Source organism: Eleutherodactylus coqui, chromosome 3, assembly GCF_035609145.1.
Source record: "Eleutherodactylus coqui strain aEleCoq1 chromosome 3, aEleCoq1.hap1, whole genome shotgun sequence".
Taxonomy (NCBI): Eukaryota; Metazoa; Chordata; class Amphibia; order Anura; family Eleutherodactylidae; genus Eleutherodactylus; species Eleutherodactylus coqui.
This window is the reverse complement of record NC_089839.1, coordinates 241,952,350-241,976,948: the sequence shown is the minus strand read 5'-3', so window position 1 is coordinate 241,976,948 and position 24,599 is coordinate 241,952,350. Positions and strand designations below refer to the sequence as shown.

The window sequence follows — 24,599 nt, the reverse complement described above, 5'->3', positions numbered from 1 at the left end:
TGAAAAAATGCCCTATTTTTGACGAACTGTCCAGGAATTTACGGACGATTGGCATCCCTTTTAGTTAACTCCATTTTCCTGTTACAGACTCATGACTCCCTTGACACAGCCATTTGTTACATGATACAAATTCTGGCACCCTGCAGCTTCCACCAGGGAGAGCAACTGTATATAGCTTTATCCACATGCCATTCAGTCCAATAATAAATCTGACTTTCGTAAGCTTCTAAGGTCTGTCTGGTGGTGACTGCAGGTTGCTAAAATTGTATTATTTAAAGGGGTTCTCTAGGACTATAAAATTGATGGCCTATCCTATCCCTGGTATTACAGCTCACTGCAGCTTAGTCCCATTCAACGTAGCTGTAATACCAGGCACAACCACTATTAGGAGTATTGAGTTGTGTCTGGGAAATAATGAAGGGGTTGCAGCCCTCTCTCATCAGTGGGGGTGCCAAGGGTTGTTCTCTCACCAATCTGATATTGATGGTTTATTCTAAGGACAAGCCATCAATTTAGTAGTTCCAGATATCCCCTTTCGGGCTTATTCAAATAAGCGTATATCGATCGCCGTTTTCACGGCCGGTCGATATACGCTACCATCTGATGCATTGGATTCCAATGCATCAGATCACATATATTCCCACGACGTAAGAGCGCCCGGTTGGCAAAGTCCTGGAACTATCTTTGTGCCCGAAATAATTTGGCGGCCTATAACAGCGGCCAGAGAAGGGAGGTGGGAGGGAGTTTAGCAGCATGACTGCTAAGCTCCCTCCCCCTTCTCTCCTCCTCTCTGACTGTTTGCCATGGGAGGGGGCGGGACGAGGTGGAGCTAAGCTCCACCCCGCTTCACCCCTCCCATTGCTTGCTGTAGACAAGGGGAGGGGGTGGGTGCTTAGCTCCACCCCTTCCCACCCACTTTTATTGCAAACACCTGGAGGGAAGGAGAGAGAAGGTGAGCTGGCGAGGGGAGGGAAGGGAAGTCAACAGCATTGCAGCCTCGGCGTATATGCGCCGGGCCTGTGCCATCTGTTAGATTTGTGCACCTGTTCATGCGTTTTTACAGCGCCAGTGGGCGCACGTAAAAACGCCTATGCTTATGGGTAATAGCCCTTAACCCACTGATTGTGTAAAGAATTTTAGCTCTGTATCAGAAAATCTATGCTTTGACTCCTATAAAAATTTATTATCAAAATTAATCAATACAGAATTTTTAACCTAAAAATGAAATGATAAACCAGAAACCTTAACTTTCTGTCTTTTTAAAAGGACTATTAAAATCCCTGACTGAAGACAATACCAGTACTATAACTAGACCAATATCTGGCCCCTCTCTATATGTGTAATCTTTATGTCAGACTTTAAGGCTGGCACAGTCATTAAAGAGGCAAACCAATAATAGAGAGGTAATGTGTTACTATAAAATATTTTTACTTTTGAGAGTTGAGCCCATAAGTGGCATTATCTTGTTTTTCTCATATGATCAAACCCAGCCTGTAGGATACTCCGACCAACGCTGACCCTAGACGGCTTTCATTCTGGAAAATCCTCAGTCAAGGTTTAAGTTCTATGATGCGTGATGTAAATGAACAGGGTACCTCCTGTGCTAAATACTTCCCATTAATTGGGACTGACACTGGAATCCCTTGGCCAACAACCAACACTTAATAATCCAGTAAAGCCCAAGCTCAAGGATATCTCCTAACCCTTTGAATGCCAACAGGGAATTAAAAACACCTGCTTTTTTTCACTAATTATTAGAGATGAGCGAACACCAAAATGTTCGGGTGTTCGTTATTCGTAACGAACTTCCCGTGATGCTCGAGGGTTCGTTTCGAACAACGAACCCCATTGAAGTCAATGGGCGACCAGAACATTTTTGTATTTCGCCGATGCTCGCTAAGGTTTTCATGTGTGAAAATCTGGGCAATTCAGGAAAGTGATGGGAATGACACAGTGACGGATAGGGCAGGCGAGGGGCTACATGTTGGGCTGCATCCTAAGTTCACAGGTCCCACTATTAAGCCACAATAGCGGCAAGAGTGGGCCCCCCCCCCTCCCAACAACTTTTACTTCTGAAAAGCCCTCATTAGCATGGCATACCTTTGCTAAGCACCACACTACCTCCAACAAAGCACAATCACTGCCTGCATGACACTCCACTGACACTTCTCCTGAGTTACATGCTGCCCAACCGCACCCCCTCCCCCCCACAGCGCACACCAAAGTGTCCCTGCGCAGCCTTCAGCTGCCCTCATGCCACACCACGCTCATGTCTATTTAGAATTGCGTCTGCCATGACGAGGGACCTCAGGCATACACTGCAGAGGTTGGCACGGCTAGGCAGCGACCCTCTTTAAAAGTGGCGGAGCGATAGCCCACAATGCTGTACAGAAGCAATGAGAAATAGAATCCTGTGCCACCGCCATCAGGAGCTGCACACGTGGGCATAGCAATGGGGAACCTATGTGCCACACACTATTCATTCTGTCAAGGTGTCTGCATGCCCCAGTCAGACCGGGCTTTTTAATTCATAGACACAGGCAGGTACAACTCCCTATTGTGAAGTCCCTGTCGACCCACAGCATGGGTGGCTCCCTGGAACCCACCGGCGGTACACAGAAATATCCCATTGCATTGCCCAACACAGCTGAGGTAGTAATGTCGTGCTTAATGCAGGTGGGCTTCGGCCCACACTGCATGCCCCAGTCAGACTGGGGTTCTTTACAAGTGGACACATGTAGGTTTAACTCCCTGTGGACCCACTGCCTGGGTGGGTGCCAGGAAGCCACCGGCGGTACATAGAAATATCCCATTGCATTGCCCAACACAGCTGAGGTAGTAATGTCGTGCGTAATACAGGTGGGCTTCGGCCCACACTGCATGCCCCAGTCAGACGGGTTCTTTAGAAGTGTACAGATGTATTAAAAACTCAGTGTGCACCTACAGCATGGGTGGCTCCCTGGAACCCACCGGCGGTACACAAAAATATCCCATTGCATTGCCCAACACAGCTGAGGTAGTAATGTCGTGCGTAATACAGGTGGGCTTCGGCCCACACTGCATGCCCCAGTCAGACTGGGGTTCTTTACAAGTGGACACATGTAGGTTTAACTCCCTGTGGACCCACTGCCTGGGTGGGTGCCAGGAAGCCACCGGCGGTACATAGAAATATCCCATTGCATTGCCCAACACAGCTGAGGTAGTAATGTCGTGCGTAATACAGGTGGGCTTCGGCCCACACTGCATGCCCCAGTCAGACGGGTTCTTTAGAAGTGTACAGATGTATTAAAAACTCAGTGTGCACCTACAGCATGGGTGGCTCCCTGGAACCCACCGGCGGTACACAAAAATATCCCATTGCATTGCCCAACACAGCTGAGGTAGTAATGTCGTGCGTAATACAGGTGGGCTTCGGCCCACACTGCATGCCCCAGTCAGACTGGGGTTCTTTACAAGTGGACACATGTAGGTTTAACTCCCTGTGGACCCACTGCCTGGGTGGGTGCCAGGAAGCCACCGGCGGTACATAGAAATATCCCATTGCATTGCCCAACACAGCTGAGGTAACGTCAGCTGTAATGCAGGTGGCCTAAAAATTAATTTGATTACACTGTAGGCGAGGGCCCACAAAAATTGCTGTATCAACAGTACTAATGTACATCCCAAAAATTGGCCATGGCCAGCCAAGAGGGCAGGTGAAACCCATTAATCGCTTTGGTTAATGTGGCTTAAGTGGTAACTAGGCCTGGAGGCAGCCCAGTGTAACGAAAAATTGGTTCAAGTTAAAGTTCCAACGCTTTTAAGCTAATTGAAACTTATAAAAATTGTTCTGAAAACATTATTTGAGTGAGCCTTGTGGCCCTAAGAAAAATTGCCCGTTCAGCGTGATTACGTGAGGTTTCAGGAGGAGGAGCAGCAGGAGGAGGAGGAGGAATATTAGACACAGATTGATGAAGCACAAATGTCCCCGTTTTGGATGGTGAGAGAGAACGTAGCTTCCATCCGCGGGTGCAGCCTACGTATTGCTTACGTATCGCTGCTGTCCGCTGGTGGAGAACAGAAGTCTGGCGAAATCCAGCCTTTGTTCATCTTGATGAGTGTTAGCCTGTCGGCACTGTCGGTTGACAAGCGGCTACGCTTATCGGTGATGATTCCCCCAGCCGCACTAAACACCCTCTCCGACAACACGCTAGCCGCAGGACAAGCAAGCACCTCAAGGGCATACAGGGCTAGTTCAGGCCACGTGTCCAGCTTCGACACCCAGTAGTTGTAGGGGGCAGAGGCGTCACCAAGGATGGTCGTGCGATCCGCTACGTACTCCCTCACCATCCTTTTGCAGTGCTCCCGCCGACTCAGCCGTGACTGGGGAGCGGTGACACAGTCTTGGTGGGGAGCCATAAAGCTGGCCAGGCCCTTAAAGACTGTTGCACTGCCTGGGATGTACATGCTGCTCGATCTACGCACATCCCCTGCAACATGGCCCTCGGAACTGCGCCTTCTGCCACTAGCGCTGTCGGCTGGGAATTTTACCATCAGCTTGTCCGCAAGGGTCCTGTGGTATAGCAACACTCTCGAACCCCTTTCCTCTTCGGGAATCAGAGTGGGCAGGTTCTCCTTATACCGTGGATCGAGCAGTGTGTACACCCAGTAATCCGTAGTGGCCAGAATGCGTGCAACGCGAGGGTCACGAGAAAGGCATCCTAACATGAAGTCAGCCATGTGTGCCAGGGTACCTGTACGCAACACATGGCTGTCTTCACTAGGAAGATCACTTTCAGGATCCTCCTCCTCCTCCTCCTCCTCAGGCCATACACGCTGAAAGGATGACAGGCAATCAGCCGGTGTACCGTCAGCAGCGGGCCAAGCTGTCTCTTCCCCCTCCTCCTCATCCTCCTCCTCCTCCTGTACGCGCTGTGAAATAGACAGGAGGGTGCCCTGACTATCCAGCGGCATACTGTCTTCCCCCGCCCCCGTTTCCGAGCGCAAAGCAGCTGCCTTTATGGTTTGCAGGGAATTTCTCAAGATGCATAGCAGAGGAATGGTGACGCTAATGATTGTAGCATCGCCGCTCACCACCTGGGTAGACTCCTCAAAATTACCAAGGACATGGCAGATGTCTGCCAACCAGGCCCACTCTTCTGAAAGGAATTGAGGAGGCTGACTCCCACTGCGCCGCCCATGTTGGAGTTGGTATTCGACTATAGCTCTACGCTGTTCATAGAGCCTGGCCAACATGTGGAGCGTAGAGTTCCACCGTGTGGGCACGTCGCACAGCAGTCGGTGCACTGGCAGCTTAAAGTGATGTTGCAGGGTGCGCAGGGTGGCAGCGTCCGTGTGGGACTTGCGGAAATGTGCGCAGAGCCGGCGCGCCTTTACGAGCAGGTCTGACAAGCGTGGGTAGCTTTTCAGAAACCGCTGAACCACCAAATTAAAGACGTGGGCCAGGCATGGCACGTGCGTGAGGCTGCCGAGCTGCAGAGCCGCCACCAGGTTACGGCCGTTGTCACACACGACCATGCCCGGTTGGAGGCTCAGCGGCGCAAGCCAGCGGTCGGTCTGCTGTGTCAGACCCTGCAGCAGTTCGTGGGCCGTGTGCCTCTTATCGCCTAAGCTGAGTAGTTTCAGCACGGCCTGCTGACGCTTGCCCACCGCTGTGCTGCCACACCGCGCGACACCGACTGCTGGCGACATGCTGCTGCTAACACATCTTGATTGTGAGACAGAGGAGGAGGAGGAGGAGGAGGAGGGTGCTTTAGTGGAGGAAGCATACACCTCCGCAGATACCACCACCGAGCTGGGGCCCGCAATTCTGGGGGTGGGTAGGACGTGAGCGGTCCCAGGCTCTGACTCTGTCCCAGCCTCCACTAAATTCACCCAATGTGCCGTCAGGGAGATGTAGTGGCCCTGCCCGCCTGTGCTTGTCCACGTGTCCGTAGTTAAGTGGACCGTGGCAGTAACCGCGTTGGTGAGGGCGCGCACAATGTTGCGGGAGACGTGGTCGTGCAGGGCTGGGACGGCACATCGGGAAAAGTAGTGGCGACTGGGAACTGAGTAGCGCGGGGCCGCCGCCTCCATGATACTTTTGAAGGACTCCGTTTCCACAACCCTATACGGCAGCATCTCAAGGCTGATGAATTTTGCGATGCGGACGGTTAACGTTTGAGCGTGCGGGTGCGTGGCGGCGTACTTGCGCTTGCGCTCGAACACTTGCGCAAGCGACGGCTGAACGGTGCGCTGAACTACACTGCTGGATGGGGCCGAGGACAGCGGAGATGAGGGTGTGGGTGCAGGCCATGAGGCGGTAGTGCCTGTGTCCTGAGAGGGGGGTTGCATCTCAGTGGCAGGTTGGGGCACAGGGGGAGAGGCAGGGGTGCAAACCGGAGGCGGTGAACGGCCTTCGTCCCACCTTGTGGGGTGCTTGGCCATCATATGTCTGCGCATGGTGGTGGTGGTGAGGCTGTTGGTGTTGGCTCCCCGGCTGAGCTTTGCGCAACAAAGGTTGCACACCACTGTTCGTCGGTCGTCAGGCGTCTCTGTGAAAAACTGCCAGACCTTAGAGCACCTCGGCCTCTGCAGGGTGGCATGGCGCGGGGGGGCGCTTTGGGAAACACTTGGTGGATTATTCGGTCTGGCCCTGCCTCTACCCCTGGCCCTGGCCACCGCACTGCCTCTTGCAACCTGCCCTGCTGATGCCCTTGACTCCCCCTCTGAAGACCTGTCCTCCTGAGTAAGCGTTGCACACCAGGTGGGGTCAGTCACCTCATCGTCCTGCTGCTCTTCCTCCGAATCCTCTGTGCGCTGCTCCCTGGGACTTACTGCCCTTACTACTACCTCACTGCAAGACAACTGTGTCTGATCGTCATCGTCCTCCTCACCCACAGAAAGTTGTTGAGACAGTTGGCGGAAGTCCCCAGCCTCTTCCCCCGGACCCCGGGAACTTTCGAATGGTTGGGCATCAGTGACGATAAACTCCTCTGGTGGGAGAGGAACCGCTGCTGCCCAATCTAAGCAGGGGCCCGAGAACAGTTCCTGGGAGTGTTCCCGCTCCTGAGCAGGTGTCATTGTAGTGGAGTGAGGAGGCTGGGAGGAAGGAGGAGCAGCAGACAGAGGATTCGGATTGGCAGCAGTGGACGGCGCAGAACTGCGGGTAGACGATAGGTTGCTCGAAGCACTTTCTGCCATCCAGGACAGGACCTGCTCACACTGCTCATTTTCTAATAACCGTCTCCCGCGTGGACCCATTAATTGGGCGATGAATGTGGGGACGCCAGAAACGTGCCTCTCTCCTAATCGCGCAGCAGACAGCTGCGACACACCTGGATCAGGAGCTTGGCCTGTGCCCACACCCTCACTTGGCCCTCCGCGTCCTCGGCCACGTCCACGTCCACGTCCTCTAGGCTTACCCCTACCCCTCAGCATGCTGTATTACCAGTGATTAGATTTCCCAGGCAGGAAATAAATTGGCGCAAGACTGCAGGCCAAATATAATTTTTGCCCTTTTTGGAAAACGAAAGGCCCCACTGCCTCTAGTGAATGAATTATCTAAGTTTAATAACTGCGCTGTGTCCCTGCTTATGTGTCACAGAACGTGAGGGTAGCAGAGTTATTAACTGTGGCAGAGCAGGTATTTTTTTTCCCAATTAAGGAAAGCAAATGGCGAAGCCAGCAGTAAACCGTAGCTGGCTGCGTATGATTTAGCAATGTTTTTCACGCAGCTCACACGTCTCCACAGGCGTAAGGACGGACACAGGCTGGACAAATAGATTTCTTTTCAGTTTTTTCCCACCAACAGGCAGCACTGCGTATATTCAATGAACCTGCGAAGTTTAATAACTGCGCTGTGTCCCTGCTTATGTGTCACAGAACGTGAGGGTAGCAGAGTTATTAACTGTGGCAGAGCAGGTATTTTTTTTCCCAATTAAGGAAAGCAAATGGCGAAGCCAGCAGTAAAGCGTAGCTGGCTGCGTATGATTTAGCAATGTTTTTCACGCAGCTCACACGTCTCCACAGGCGTAAGGACGGACACAGGCTGGACAAATAGATTTCTTTTCAGTTTTTTCCCACCAACAGGCAGCACTGCGTATATTCAATGAACCTGCGAAGTTTAATAACTGCGCTGTGTCCCTGCTTATGTGTCACAGAACGTGAGGGTAGCAGAGTTATTAACTGTGGCAGAGCAGGTATTTTTTTTCCCAATTAAGGAAAGCAAATGGCGAAGCCAGCAGTAAAGCGTAGCTGGCTGCGTATGATTTAGCAATGTTTTTCACGCAGCTCACACGTCTCCACAGGCGTAAGGACGGACACAGGCTGGACAAATAGATTTGTTTTCAGTTTTTTCCCACCAACAGGCAGCACTGCGTATATTCAATGAACCTGCGAAGTTTAATAACTGCGCTGTGTCCCTGCTTATGTGTCACAGAACGTGAGGGTAGCAGAGTTATTAACTGTGGCAGAGCAGGTATTTTTTTTCCCAATTAAGGAAAGCAAATGGCGAAGCCAGCAGTAAAGCGTAGCTGGCTGCGTATGATTTAGCAATGTTTTTCACGCAGCTCACACGTCTCCACAGGCGTAAGGACGGACACAGGCTGGACAAATAGATTTCTTTTCAGTTTTTTCCCACCAACAGGCAGCACTGCGTATATTCAATGAACCTGCGAAGTTTAATAACTGCGCTGTGTCCCTGCTTATGTGTCACAGAACGTGAGGGTAGCAGAGTTATTAACTGTGGCAGAGCAGGTATTTTTTTTCCCAATTAAGGAAAGCAAATGGCGAAGCCAGCAGTAAAGCGTAGCTGGCTGCGTATGATTTAGCAATGTTTTTCACGCAGCTCACACGTCTCCACAGGCGTAAGGACGGACACAGGCTGGACAAATAGATTTCTTTTCAGTTTTTTCCCACCAACAGGCAGCACTGCGTATATTCAATGAACCTGCGAAGTTTAATAACTGCGCTGTGTCCCTGCTTATGTGTCACAGAACGTGAGGGTAGCAGAGTTATTATAACTCTTGGAGAGCAGGTATTTTTTTTCCCAATTAAGGAAAGCAAATGGCGAACCCAGCAGTAAACCGTAGCTGGCTGCGTATGATTTAGCAATGTTGTTCACGCAGCTCACACGTCTCCACAGGCGTAAGGACGGACACAGGCTGGACAAATAGATTTCTTTTCAGTTTTTTCCCACCAACAGGCAGCACTGCGTATATTCAATGAACCTGAGAAGTTTAATAACTGCGCTGTGTCCCTGCTTATGTGTCACAGAACGTGAGGGTAGCAGAGTTATTAACTGTGGCAGAGCAGGTATTTTTTTTCCCAATTAAGGAAAGCAAATGGCGAAGCCAGCAGTAAAGCGTAGCTGGCTGCGTATGATTTAGCAATGTTTTTCACGCAGCTCACACGTGTCCACAGGCGTTAGGACGGACAGAGGCTGGACAAATAGATTTGTTTTCAGGTTTTTCCCACCAACAGGCAGCACTGCGTATATTCTATGAATAATAACTGTGTTGTGGCCCTGCCTATACAATTCTTTCCCTGCAGTATCAATGGAGGGTGGAATGCTCTGCAGAGGCGATTTTGAGAAGCCCAAAAAAAATGCAGCACAGCCAACAGCAGCCTGGACAGTACTGCACACGGATAAATATGGCCCTAGAAAGGACCGTTGAGGTTCTTGAAGGCTACACTCACTCCTAACACTCTCCCTGCCTATGCAGCACTTCTGTCCCTAATGCCAGGTGCAACGGTCTGCAGAGGCGACTTTGAGAAAAAAAAAAATCCCACTGCTAACAGCAGCCAACACACAGCTATCAGTGGCCCTAATAAGGACCTTTGGGGGGTCTTGAAGCCTACACTAACTACCAATTCTTTCCCTACAGCAGCTCCGGTATAAACAGCACTGTCCCTCATCTAACTCACACCGCATCTGAGGCGAGCCGCGGGAGGGGCCGACTTTTATATTAGGCGAACACCTGATCTCGCCAGCCACTCACAGCAGGGGGGTGGTATAGGGCTTAAACGTTGCAGGGGGAAGTTGTAATGCCTTCCCTGTCTTTCAATTGGCCAGAAAAGCGCGCTAACGTCTCAGGGAAGGAAGTGAAAGTAACCAGAACACCGCATGGTGTTCGTCACGAATAACGAACATCCCGAACACCCTAATATTCGCACGAATATCAAGCTCGGACGAACGCGTTCGCTCATCTCTACTAATTATCTTTTACTGTCACCAATTTGATTCAAATCGTCCTTGCAGAAGCCAATTGTCTACATTATTGAGTTAGAGGGAAGATTGTCAGTCACCTCATATCTGATATGATTCATGGGAGAAAAGAATAACCATCATATTCAATAATTCAATCAACCATTCCTGTAGCCAATCAGTCATCAATCTCGTTGCTTCCGATTTACTGCTAATTGCCAGGCTGCTTAAAAAGAAAATCAGATGCAAAATCGCATGCAGTATTTGAAAACTCACAAATGCTTTCCAAATTCTTGATTGCAGATAAATATTATTGAGTGCAAGACGTGTGTTTTAAAAAAAAATTGTTATTAATGCATTTTAATTGGATCACACAAAAATGCTACTGTGTTTCCCTAAAAAATAAGACAGTGTCTTATATTAATTTTTGTTTAAAAAGGTTTAACTTTTTTACATGCATAGCTGCCTGGACACTATTTAAATTGGCTTTTTTAATTAACTTAGCAGGGCTTAATTTTGGAGTAGGGCTTATATTGCAAGCATCCTCAAAAAGCCTGAAAAATCATTTTGCATCCTCAAAAATTCTGGAAAATCATGCTATGTCTTATTTTCAGGGTATGTCTTATTTTCAGGGAAACGGGGTACTAATAATTGCTCTAGAATGCGATACAAAAAAAAATCACTGTGATATTGCTGTCTATAGGAATGCCCAGGAAAGCTTGAAGTTTGTTTTTTTAAATCCCTCCAGTCAAGTAATTTGCTAGCAATTTTAGCATTTTTTTCTAATCACTGCATTAATTTTTCAATCCATAGAGTAACATGAAAATTTGTTAAAAATCACTTTATGCATTCACATGGACTAGATTTGGTGCGAAATTTCTGCATCCGAAAATCCACAGCAAAATCCGTTTCACATTGAACATCAACATGTGCGCCGTCGGTTCTCTCTGTGTATCGGAAACACACAGCTCCGTACACGGCATAGCGACACTTTAACTTTTCTCCGTGGCTTGATACAATTTTGGCGACAGCAAATTTACATATTTTCACGTTTTACTTCTTCTGTACTTCTTTTGTACTTTCACGCGGGACGGAATTGTATGCAGGACTTTGTTACGTGTTTAACTGCGCACTGCATTCTGTGGAAGGTCTTGCAGAATTTCCTGCACTTTTTTTCGCAGACTTTAAAATTGCGAAATTAAAATTTCTGTTTGTTAGAAATCCACACCAATAATTCAGCAAGACGTTGTTAATTACGCAGCAGGAAGGTCTCCCGCTGTGGATATCAATCTTGCAGTTTTGAAGTAAAGACACGCGGATTTTTACAGATATGGAATTCAAGCCCCATTGGGATAATATCATGGCGCGGAGATGTCCACGTGGATTAATTTCGTCCCGTGTGAAAGGTCCCATAAAAAATAATATGTTTTTGTGTCACCATAGTCTGAGAGCTTTAACCTTTTTATTTCTCTGTCGCCTGAGCTGTGTAACTGCTTGTTTTTTTTGGATGAATTAATGCTTTTTGGGGTACGATTTTGGGGTATATATACTTTTCTTGTTAGTTTTTAATTTTTTTGACAGCAGAATTAACTAAAAACTAAATTCTGGCTTTCTTTTTAAACACACATTTAGTGTGCGGAATAAATAAGGTGATACACTGATGTGCCAAAAGTCATGGGATAGCGATATTTAAGTTGATTATGATGTAATATTACCTAAGGTGATGGCTTGGGAACGCCCACAACTGTGTAAGTGGTAAGGTATTATCCTATGAGTGAGGTTGAACACTGGCCAGCGTGCTCATTGAAGGTGATATTAGTTAGGTTTGAACGAGGCATGTTGGGGATGCCAGATGAATGGAGCATTCCGTTTTCGAAGTTATGCGGGCATTTAATTTTACTCAATCCACAGTTTCACATGTGTACCAGGAATGCGTCATTGAAGGCATTACCACCCACAGGTGCTTAATGATTAGCTACAATGACTCGAATTGACTATTTGAACAGACAAGCAACTCTAGCAATAATCACATCCAAATTCAATGCAGTAGGCCCCATATGCATATACCACAGGTCGGTGCAGCGTTTTTTATCTTCCATAGGATATGGGAGCAGAATACCTACCAGACTGCCTCTGTTAACATCACAACACCAGGCACAGCACTCTGAGGTTGCTAACTGGAACCTAGAGGACTGGCAAAATGTGGTGTGGTCCGATGTGTTATGATACCAATTGTTACAGGCTGATGGTTCATGTGTGGTGCAGAAACTATGAAGCCATGGACCCCAGTTGTCAATAAGGCACTGTATAGGCTGGTTGTGGTGGCATTCTGGTGTTGAGTGTATTCTCATAGCATGGGTTTGGTCCACTGGTCCACCCAAACACATAATTGACTAGTGCCTGCTATGTTTCACTGCTTGGTGACTATTTAAAGACCTTAATGGACTTCATGTACGCACATTATGATGGGATATTCCAGTAAGATAATGCATCATGCCATTGGGCCCAAATTGCCCACAATAGGTTTCAGGAACATTCTGGAGAGTTCCTATGAATAGTGTGTCTTGCATGTTCACCTGACATGAGCCCAATTTATGGGATATGGTGGAGAGGTTCATTCACATCCAAGATCCTGCACCTACATTTACCACGGAGTTGTGTGTGGCTATCCGGAGAGCATGGCCCAATAACCCTTCAGACGTCTTCTATCCACTTTTGAACTTGATACCATGTTGAGTTGCTGCACTTCGCTGAGCTAGAGGGGGTCTTACATGATATTAGTTTCTGTCTCATGGTTTTTGACATGTCAATGTAATTATATAGCTTGGGTTGTTGCAGATGCAGCAATACCAATTATGTTCCATTTTGTATTGTTTGTATATTTTTTTTACTTAATAATAAAGCATTTTATTAGGCAGAAAAAGATTTTTTAGAGTTTGTCTCCTGAGCTTTTAAAAAAATATTTTTAACCTCTTATTTAAATGTTTTTGTATTTTACATATTGGTATATATGGTAATCCCACTAGAGGACTTGAACATGCAAATCACTTGCTCTCTCTTATAATATACTGAAATATTTCTGTACTGCTGTGTACTGTGTACTACAGCATAACACTCGATGACCCTGGAGGTCCCTTCCAACTCTACCATGCTATGATTCTATGCAATATTTGTGGCAGAATTTATGTAGTTTTTGTAGCCTAAGCCATGAGTGGAGTCAAAAGACATGGGAAATATAAAGGAAGAACTTATATTTCTTCCCGCTGGATCCACTTTTGGCTTTGATTCAAAAACTTGTATGAAAAACTGCCAAAAAAAACTGTGGATTTAAAAACCAAAAAAGCGTGAAACTACCCTAAAGGAAGTGATTACATATGCTAGGATACATCATTACTTTCTCACCAATTGGGGTTCAACTGTCATACCCCCACTGTTACTCTGGATGAAGAGGCCCCAGGGTTAGTTAAATGCTGTGACTCCTTCACAGATTTTCCCAACACAATAGGCATGGAACTACAACACAGCTCCATATACTTAAATAGAGCTTTGTTTAAATTCCTTGCATTTTAATTGGAAGGACACAGCACTGTGCAGGAGAAATGGTGAAGTCCCTTTGTTTTCTGGATCGGCAGAAGTCTAAGAGATTGGACACCTACTGACCAGAATCCTAATGATATGCAATAACATTATTAGATGAGGCTACCCCTTTAGGTAGAATACAACTGGGTAAAATAAAAGATATGCTGAAATCAGAATCCTATTAGTCTAAACTTAAAGTATATCTAACTTTTTAGAATAAGATGTCATGTGTGTACATGAGAAATAACACTATCTTTGGCCATTATGTGATGTATATCCTGTATTTTTCCCCATTGTGCCTTCTGTAGGCTGTATTTCTTATTTCTAGTTCTCTCAGAGCTGGTGGGAGGAGCCTGATCTCATGTTGTATTCTGTACGTTGTGCACAGAGAAAACTGCAGATTCTGTTCACTAACTTTCTCTGTCACACACAGACAAAGAGATATAACATCCTCATGGAGAACACTAGAGAAGTATCAAGCAGTAGAGATGTGATTCCAATAGCTATAACACAGTAAACAATTCACTATTAGCTGCAAGCACATCTGTGTGAGTCTCTCCTTCTTCAGCAACTCACTTCCTCCTTTCCTCTCCTTAGACCTTTATGGGTAGGATGAGCCATCAACCTTCTCCAGCTTGTTAAATCTGTTACTAGAGATGGGCATCACTTGACAACAGGCAGTGGACAGCAACTTAGAAGGAAGGGAGATCCTTGTAGACGAACACTGAGGTGTGATTTTAGGTCAATAAAGTGTTTGCTAGTTATCACATAGGCACAAGTTGTTTGAAAAGTTAGTGCCATTTAAATGCTGACACTTGAGGGGTAGTCTAAAGGTAAAGCTGCAGGGGCAAAGTACATCAAGGGCAAAAGGGGCACATTCTGTTAGGCATTCATCACCCATCCTTGCGCCTTCTTTGCTCTGACTACTTACATCTATTTAGCATTTTCTAGTTGTTCCCCAGACAGCAATTGTTTATACAGGTAGTGTTTACATTGCCCACCACTAGGTCAAAAAAACCTCTTAGCAAAAACTTCAATTTCACAACGGCTTTATATTATGACTCTAAGTATTGTGGTCCAACTGCAACTGCTTCCTGCTCAACCCTTGTAGCTATGCCACTGATCAGTGGCCTGTCTAATTATCTGCTGCTCAAGAGGTTACTTAAGACAGATTTGCTATTGATTTCTATAGGAATAAATCTGTCTTCCATTTACCCCCCCTAGTGGTGAAATTAGGCAGCTAGAATTTTGTTAGTTCTCTACATGACTGTATGAAAAGAGGTAGAGGATTTGGAGCTCTGCTGTGCAATGAGCCTTGTTCCATCTAAACTGCTTTAAACTGCTTCTAGAGTGACTTTAAAAAAGCTAATCTTGTGCATTGGTATGAAAATGGGATTTTATTTATATGACTGATTTATCCATGGATTAAATCTAGAATATGAATGATTTGTTTTCTTATTTTTTTTCAACTGTACTTCCCTGAATAATGAATCAATAGTACATAGGCTGCTTCTAATGGGATGTTCCATGTTTCTTGTGCAGTTTTGAACTTGAAATGATTAGTTGCTATTAAGGTCCTTGACTAGAGAATAGCACTACCCAAAAGGTCGCCTTTGTATAAGCTGCATTAAATGGACCATTGATTAGTAAAAAGAGATCACAAAATGTTTGTGTCAAGACAAAAATTATTAACTGGGTTATTCAAATACATTTTTGGAAATCTGCTCAGCTTGCTGGAAAAACATACATACCTCACTTGATCCCTCACCGCTTCCTTTCCACTGGTGCCCAGTCCACTATTGTTATGCATCCTGTTGCAGTGAAGACGTCACCAACAACAAGGACATGTGACCGCCGCCAATCACCAGCTCACTTTGACCAGTGATTAACTGTGATCACAGGTCTAGTAGTTAGGATGTCATCGCCATTGCAGTAGAAAGTAGAGAACAGCAGGGTAGCGGGCATCGGCAGAGCCAGCGAGGTATGACTTATGTCATGTTTTCTAGTAGGCTGAGCAGATTCAAAAAATATATTTTGCCTAGGTAAAGAATTTGAAGGGGTTGTCCACCTCTTAACTATTGATGACCTACCCTCAGAATAGGTCATCAATAGTTGATCAGCTGGGGTCCGCTTGTTGGAACGCCCGCTGATTAGTTGTTTGCCGGGCTGTACACAGTGTGTATGGAATAGAAAGCTCTGTACACATTGCAGCATCCCAGGTTGGTAATGCAGGCACTGCTTCTATTGTATCCTACATTGCTATGCTGCTTTTACCATTTTTAGTCTTGGCTTTTTCATTGGGGAATGTAGACCACCAATGTCATGGAAACTGACATCACAGAGGCAATTTATGTAAGAATGAAATGAATGATGAATACATTTCCGTAATGCAAGTTGATGCAACATTAAAGGGACAATCTTAATACCTAATCACATTATGTTATCTGTTTATCACTTTGCAACTGAGGAAAAAGGACCAGTTAATTGGTGTACACTGTAATGTTTTTATGAACCACAATTAAGATCTTTCTTCCAAGTGCAAGGCAATATATTTAGTTATGCAAAGGTTTGTAAAAGAGAATAAAGGCCCATTTACACGCAAAAATAATCTTTCAAACGACTGAAAGATTGAAAGATTTTGTGATCTATTTGCATAAAGTGTTAATGGCCATCAACACTTTATCATCTTCATTTGCATGTTTAGCCTCCAGGAGCTGTTTGCAGAGCCCAGTGTGTGATTAATCACACACCTAGCTGTGCAAACAGCTGCAATGTTAACTGCTGGCTCCCGTGGAGATAACAGTGTGCAGTCACTTTATCTCTCAGTGTCTGAACCATGGATTTTAAGTTTACCTTAAAATCATCGTTCAAACGAAAAGTGCACGATGCCTAAGTTTACATGTAACAATTATCGCTCCTTTTCGGTCATTTGAACGAATTTTGAGCAACAATCGTTACGTGTAAATGGGCCTTAATTTAGAACAAAATTACCATCGTGCCTGTTCATACAAAAGGTTACAAAGTTTCTATGTATCATTTGCAAGTCACAATTTTAAGCTAAATCTACACAGCAGATTAAAAAAAAAATTGGTGTTGCATCCTTTGGCTTAAAGAGTCCAAAGCTAGACCCAATGCCATTAGTGCAATATAACTGTTTCTTTTGCACTGAGAGTTCTTGAGCAGTGTTAATGTTTCAGTAATCAAAAAGAATGAAGGAGTAAAAATTAAGTGTTTTTCCACCTATGTACATAATGGCCTATGAGAAGGATATGGGTAAAGATCCTTAGATTCTCGTTGGATCATGCAAATCTGAATGATCATTTAGTGTAAACGGTCCCAGTGGCGTAACGACAAATAATTTGTTCGCTTATCATTCGTTGTTTAGTTTGTGCAGGTATAAAAAAAATCAAACGGCGATCAGCCCGTGTAAGCAGGTGCTCATTCATCTATGAAGAACTATCTGTGTACTTGAATAGTGGCGGGCCGCTGCAAGAGATCTCTGGCCCGCTCCTCCTCCATTCACTGAGTGATCATTGCTCCTGTATGAAAGCAGAGGACGATTATCGCTGAGGCGACTATCAGGCGCTTAAGTACCCAACAGTCATCCCGTATAAAAGGACCTTAAAGCCTCATGTCCACGGGGAAAATCAGGCCCACTACAGATTCTCCATGGAGAATCCGGAGCGGGTCCCTCCTGCCCCGCGGACATGAGGGCTGAAAATAAGAATAAACTTAGCCGCAGAGGACCGTGCAGATCTTCTCTTCTTCGCGGCCGGATCTTCTTTCTTCGGCTGGCGGATGTGCACATGCGCTGGGCACATCCGCCGGGCCGAGGAAAGAAGATCCGGCTGCGAAGAAGAGAAGATCAGCACGGTCCGCTGCGGGTAAGTTTATTCTTATTTTAGGTCTCCCGCGGATCCGGACGGCTTCCATAGGCTTCAGTAGAAGCCTGCGGGAGCCGTCCCCGCGGGAGACCCGCACCTAAATGGAGCATGTCCATTTTTTTTCATGCTCCATATTTTTTTTAATTCCCTTTTATTGACCATCCGCGGGTATTTATCTACCCGCGGGTGGTCAATGCATCCCTATGAGGTGCGGATCCGTGTGCGGGAGAAGAGTTAAAATCCGCTGTGGATTTTAATTCTTCTTTTCCCCATGGACATGAGGCCTAAGGGACCTTTCACATTGGACAGAATATTCCTCATCAGCCTTGTGGAATACGCAGTCCCTGAATTCCGCACAATAATCTGCACTGCAAACTGCAGATTTTGATGCAGAATTACCAGTAGGATTTTGCCGTTATCAATTCTGCATCTGATCTTAGGGCTGAATATTCCGCAGGAGGGCATATTCTCTAATACTGTTGCAAAATCTTTCATCCTGTATGAAAGGTCGCTGAGAGTCCAACTGCCTGAAATACTAAAATCATCGGCCCCCAGCGTTCTGCAGCTTTCCCCCTGCACACTGCTCCCCTTCCAGGTACTGTGCCGCCATTGCAATTCAGTTATAGCATGCCTCCCAACTGTCCTGGATTTAGCGGGACAGTTCCACCCCTCCCCCACCTCCTCTATCTGCTGACCTGGACTGATAATCGGGGGGGGGGGTGGCATATTCTTGGTGGGCTGGTCCTCACTACACAATATAAACAGCACTGATAATACTGCCCCGTATTATCGGTGTGGTTAGTGAGGCTACAGTAGAAGAAGGACCTCATAGTCACATGACCATCACAGGTCCTTCATCATGTGATTCATTTGCAGTACGCAGTGGAGATCAGAGAGGATCCTGTATAGCTCCCTACACCTCTAGCATCACATACAGGGCACATGAGAGTGAAGGGGATTATGTCAGTGGAAGAGGGATGATTAGGGTATAAAATGCTGCTGCTGTTGAAGCGGGGTGGGTGTCAACCGACTACAACTCCCAACATGCCAATCAGTCTGCAAATTGTCGTGGCAGGCTAGGAGTTGCAGTATTTTCAAAATGCATATCCTCTGTCTGTTGATATTTGATAGAACTAGACCTTCCAGTATGCTGATAGTTCCAGACATTCAGGACATGTCAAAGTTGTAGTTTTTCCATAATCTTGGCCGATGACACACTGTTTCTATTTTGTGTCCACAATAGAGAAGTGCATTCTGGATGACCGCGGGTCTCCTGAGCCAAACTCCGAATATCGGAATATGATGCTCTGAGCTCAGATCAGCAGATCCCCGGTCAGGCCGGGATGCACTTCCGTATTATGGACACAAAACGGAGCCTAAAATATGGCAGAGTATCATGTGTGTTAGTCCACATTGTTCAGTTAGCCGCATGTCGCCAAGGCAGACTCACTGCAGTAGCTAATGGGCACTTGCTTGCTGGCAAAATCATGTGACCATTGATACCATTTTAGGCTACATGTGACTTTTTGATCACTTTTCATTGTGTTTCTTGGCATCCAGATGAACAGCAATTCTAGCATTTTTTTACAGCAGTATAAATGTTAACTTTATTCATTGGGTAAATACGATTACGGAAATTATAAATTTATATTTTTTCTTTTTTTTTTTACTACTTTTGCACAATAAAAACCCTCTTTTTAAGAAAAAAACAAACAAACAACCAAAAACTTGTATTTACATCATTACATTCAATGACCCATAACATTTATATTTTCCCACCAACTGAGCTGTGTTAGGTCTTGTTTATTGAGGAATGTGTTGCAGCATTTTTGGTACAATTTTAGGCCGCATGTGACTTTTTGATCACTTTTTATTGCATTTTAGTGAAGTGCATGAATAGCAGTTCTGGCCTTTTTTTTGTTAAACCATGCACCGTGCGGTATAACAGACAAGGTATATTTTTATAGGGCAGGTCTTTATGAATGCAGACATTTTTTCTCATAAAAAGGAAGTTTTGTAGAGTGATTTTTCCTTCTTTTTTAATTCAAACCTTATTTAACTCTTTGAGTGGACTTGAATATGTGATCATTCGATTGCCAGTTTACTACACTGCACTACTTACTACTTAATGTTGAAACCATCCCAGATTTGATCTCTATTACTATGAGGGGTTCATTGAAGGGTACTATTAGGGGGTACAGAGGGTGTGGCTTAGCACAAAAAGGGGTGTGGCCTGTTCTAAAAATGTGCCCATACAGTTGTCCCTCTTTTCGTTGCTCAAAAGTTGGGAGATATGCTATAATACTCTGCACAGCACCCCAGACATAAGTGTGACTGTACTCAGCAAGGAGCCATAAGATCGATGTGTGTCCCTACCTCCTCAGGAGTTCATGCTTATCATAGATGGCCTCCCTTATGTTTTCTTAGAAGAATGTGCAGCAGTATGACAACTTTTCTTGTGTTCCCGGTGTTTTCTGTCCCAGTCCCCGCTGTCCTTTTTACCTAGTGGCCAATGTGGTTTCTAATCCTTATATACTCCTGGCATTCAGTGCATTAGTCCAGTCACTTGAAATAAAAGTTTATCACTGCGATCAGTGCCAGAATCTGACAGCTCTTCCATTCTCTGTGATCAGACCGATTTTTGATCAGCGTATGTATGATATCAGCAGGAGAGGTAAGGATGTATGTGGGAGGCAAGTGATATGTAAGAATATAGGCTGCCAGAGGATCCTCTTTCGAGAAAGTCCAAGATTTGAGTTTCAGTAAACTTGAAGGTGGTGATGAGCCGTCTTATACCCCGAGGCCTTTGTGCAGTATGCTTACCTGTATCTGATCTCAAGGACTCCAGACCCGAAGGCATTTGTTGCTTTAGTGGTTAGAAATTTAAATGAATCACAGTATATTTACTGTATTTCTGGAGGAATCTGGGGGTTATCACACAGCAAAAAGGGGAAAACGGCAATCTATCCATCTAGGATTCAGGGTGTATGACTGCAATAACAATAACGACAACTAATATATCAAATAGTGGAATGATTCTGCATGTCATAATAAATACAGAAATTACAGTTTATATGGTTGGGGCTGTGTTGTTGGGTAATGTTAATTCTCACATTGCCCTATTTATATAATGACTTTTTTTTTACTATACATCATTTTTATACATGCGGGATTGTCAGAATGCATTCCCTCCGGGAATATAAAGTGAGCGGTGTCTACTTTAGGAAGCATTCCACTACAGTGCTGCAGTGCCCCCTAATGGATTTTGGATACATTTCATTATCACGTTCTAATTGTAGTGATTTGCTGCAGACATCCTAGACGTCCGATCTCAGCAATCACAAGCACAGCAAATGTGGTGATACGTATCTTGCAGCTTATTATCTATTCCTGCAAAAAATCTGATTATGTGACAAAAATCAGAAATTGCCTGTTAATGGAAAGGAATCAAAATGAATACTATATCAGCATTTTCGTCACTTTTTTTGTTAGCTTTGCAAAGAGGACTTACAAGTCTGAGGAGGAAGCAGTGTGTGAGCTGCATCTCTCAGCAGAAACATTATTTACTAAGGTTGGATTTACAAAGTCATGTTGCTAGTAAAGCAGGGGCTGAAATTAGCCCACATTATACACCCAAATTTGCACCCTTACGCCTCTTTCACACTAGCCTCCATATCGCACAGAAGTTAGCCGCGCAATAAAATCGTGACCATCGCTGCCAAAAATCGTGTGAATGGGCGATTTTCCGCGAACAAGTAACGTTTTTCTGCTTAAATAGCGTTTTATCATCCATTTACACAGCGGGAGAAACTATTGCCAAAAAATGCGCTGCTGATCTGATTCCCTCGGTCGGCAGAAATCCTCCTAATAACTTTATAATGACTTAAATAGAGGCACCTGTCATTTTTTTCTGGCGTTGCACACAGCTAATCTCATTCTCCCTCCCTTTTGTGCCAGCTCCCATAGGAGTCTATGGAGGCTTCAGTGTTTTTCGGTCTAAAGATAGGTCAAGACATATTTTTTTGGCAGCAGGAAATTTTGGTCGCTGAATTATATTTTGTGGTCCGATTTTCTTTCATGGCTAAAAATCATTCATGTGTATGAATATATTGGAAACCATTGGTTCTAATTAGAGATGAGCGCGCGTACTCGGAAAAGCACTACTCGCTCAAGTAATTTGCTTTATCCGAGTATCGCTGTGCTCGTCCCTGAAGATTTGGGTGCCGGCACGGAGCAGGGAGCTGCAGGGGAGAGCGGGGAGGAACGGAGGTAAGATCTTTCTCTCCCTCTCTCCCGCCCGCTCTCCCCTGCTCCCCGCTGCGACTCACCTGTCAGCCGCAGCGGCACCCGAATCTTCAGACCCGAGCACAGCGATACTCGGATAAAGCAAATTACTCGAGCGAGTAGTGCTTTTCCGAGTACGCTCGCTCATCTCTAGTTCTAATGGTTGTGATTTTGTTGCACGACTAATTTAGCCATGCAAAAACGCTTGTGTGAATGAAGCCTTAATCCCCACTGCAAATTCTGCACCAAAACCCACAAGTCGGATTTTGATGCATCATTTTCTATTCTGCATCAAAATCTGTATGGATCAGTGCTGCGGCATTCTGTGTAGAATTTACTGCGGCTTGTCGTGCGTCCTGCGGGCTAATTCTGCCCCTGTAAAAGATCTCTTAGATTATTTAATAGACTAATAACCTGATAAAAGTTGTATAATTTGGTTAGTATTTAGCTCTGATTGTAGAAGGTAAATTGAGTGATTGGCACAGGGAAACAAAATATTCCATTGTGTAAATGGACATCTGACGTTGTGTCCCAAATGTCTTGTGATTGGTGTAGCTTCCCTCTGATAACAGAACTAATCCAATAGTTTTTTTTAGTGAGATTGTATCTGGCATGAAGAGCATTAGTTGTGCACCAAACAGGACAATTCTGCATGCAGTGTTTTTCTGTCCAACTATTGGATGCTGTGGGTACTGAGCCAAATTATTGAAAATTATCATCAGTTGTGTCCGACTGGCCAGATACAACCGATATATGTGCACCTGGACCAATAATACATATAATAAATGCTCTGTATGTACAAACTGTAGAATAAGAGATGATTTGCTACATAGAAGAGCTCAGCGTTTGTATCAATCCCTTCAACAATACCATCTCTGCCCCTGTTACTGTATTCAGGGCCAGATCTAGGTTGATGGACAACCTTAATGAAAACATTAGCAATGGGTCAGCTCTCTAGTAATTATCATACAATGCTTGGCTAACTTAAAGATGTCTTTTAGAACTGAACTACTGATGTCCTATCCTCATAGTAGGTCATTAATAGTTGATCGCTGGACTCCAGTCAATCATCTGATTGCCAGATCGCTGTAAAGACATTCAGAGTTGATGTGTTGTCAAAAACAGACACCTCTTTATACACTCCAATGGCCTGGGAATGGCATTTCAGGTAAAGTTGCCATTCACTGAAAAGGGAACTGTGCCTGCAACACCATCCCAGACCATTGCAGTGTATATGGAACTGTGTATTTCAGGCAATACATTGGCTCCCTACGGCCCAGCTGGTCAGTGTGGGTTCTGGTTGGCGCCTCACTGACCAACTAACCTGAGGATTGGACATGAATAGTTCAGTCCTGGAAAATCAATTTAACCTACAAATATGCAAGATAATTGCCAGCAGATCTCATTGTTATAAAGCATAATCAGAAGTGTTGGCAGTCACTTATTTCAATATCCTCATGGCAATAACATGAACATTCGGCCACTCATTGCAATCTCTTCACTGGCTACCTATTGCCTAGTGAATTCAGTTTAAACTATTATCAATGATATACAAGGCCGTCCACAGCTCCATACCTCTCTGACCTCATAGCCCAATACCTCCCCACATGTAATCTCGAATCTCGTTCTTTGGTCTTCCCTTGTCTGCTCCTCACCTCAAATATTTCCCCCAAGCATTCCCTATATTCTGGAACTCACTATCCCAACTAATCAGATTTTCCCCACTTTCAAGACCTACCTGAAAGCCTACAACCTACAATAACCCTACTGCTACTACACCACCAAATGCTTCTAACCCCACCTACTGTCTTCTATGGATTGGATTGTAAGTCCTTACAGAAAGGGTTCCTTTTCGCTTTGCACCAGTCTGCCATTCATTAAGTTCACATTTTTTGCACTGGTTTATCTTGTCTCCTGTTATGTACTTAAACCCTTTTTTGCACATATATAGCGCTCTGCAATTATTGGCCCTTTATAATAAATTATAATGATAATTTTCCTTCTAGGTTGCAATGAGAACGAGACAGATTTGGACAGAGACCAATCCTATCCTCCATCCCAAAAGACAAAACGTATGCGTACCTCATTTAAACATCACCAGCTCCGTACCATGAAGTCATACTTTGCTATAAACCACAATCCAGATGCAAAGGACTTGAAGCAACTGGCTCAGAAAACAGGATTAACCAAAAGGGTCCTACAGGTGAGCAATGATTTCTCCTCTCGTAGCAATGTCCTGTGGTACCCCTGGTTTGTCAGAATGGCCCCTTTATATTAATAATATTTGTCTTTTATTCTGACTTTTCCTTGTTAAATAAGTCAGATCTTATATTGAGATACTGAATGTTTTAGCAGGGAAAAAAAACCCTGCATAGTAGTTGTAGGGTGTAATGTTTTTAAGTGGGTGAATGTTTTTGGAAGGTAGACAAAGGAGGAGGTCATCCAAAAGTAACCACTTGCTCTCAGTGTCATTTTTTCCACTACTCCCATTAATGAGACTTTAGTAGACGACTGCTGTAGTCCCATGACAGCAGTTTGATTTTGTTTGGCAAGGCAACACTTTTATACTTGTCTCACAAGAATGATTGACCCGTTGATATTTGAAGCCTGCGTCTAACTCATAGAGATAATTCCAATTTACTGGATGATAGTTCGTCCAGTAATGG

General features: G+C 45.0%; 1 protein-coding gene across 5 annotated transcripts in view; it reads left to right on the top strand.

The window, feature by feature from the left end:
* Window positions 1–24,599, top strand: part of LHX9 (LIM homeobox 9) — a 59,271-nt gene that overhangs the window by 18,359 nt on the left and 16,313 nt on the right. For all 5 annotated transcript variants that reach the window (XM_066597187.1, XM_066597186.1, XM_066597184.1 and 2 more), the window contains one exon: window positions 23,940–24,136. In XM_066597187.1, the coding sequence (XP_066453284.1) occupies window positions 23,940–24,136 (197 nt within the window). The remainder of the gene's footprint in view (window positions 1–23,939; window positions 24,137–24,599) is intronic.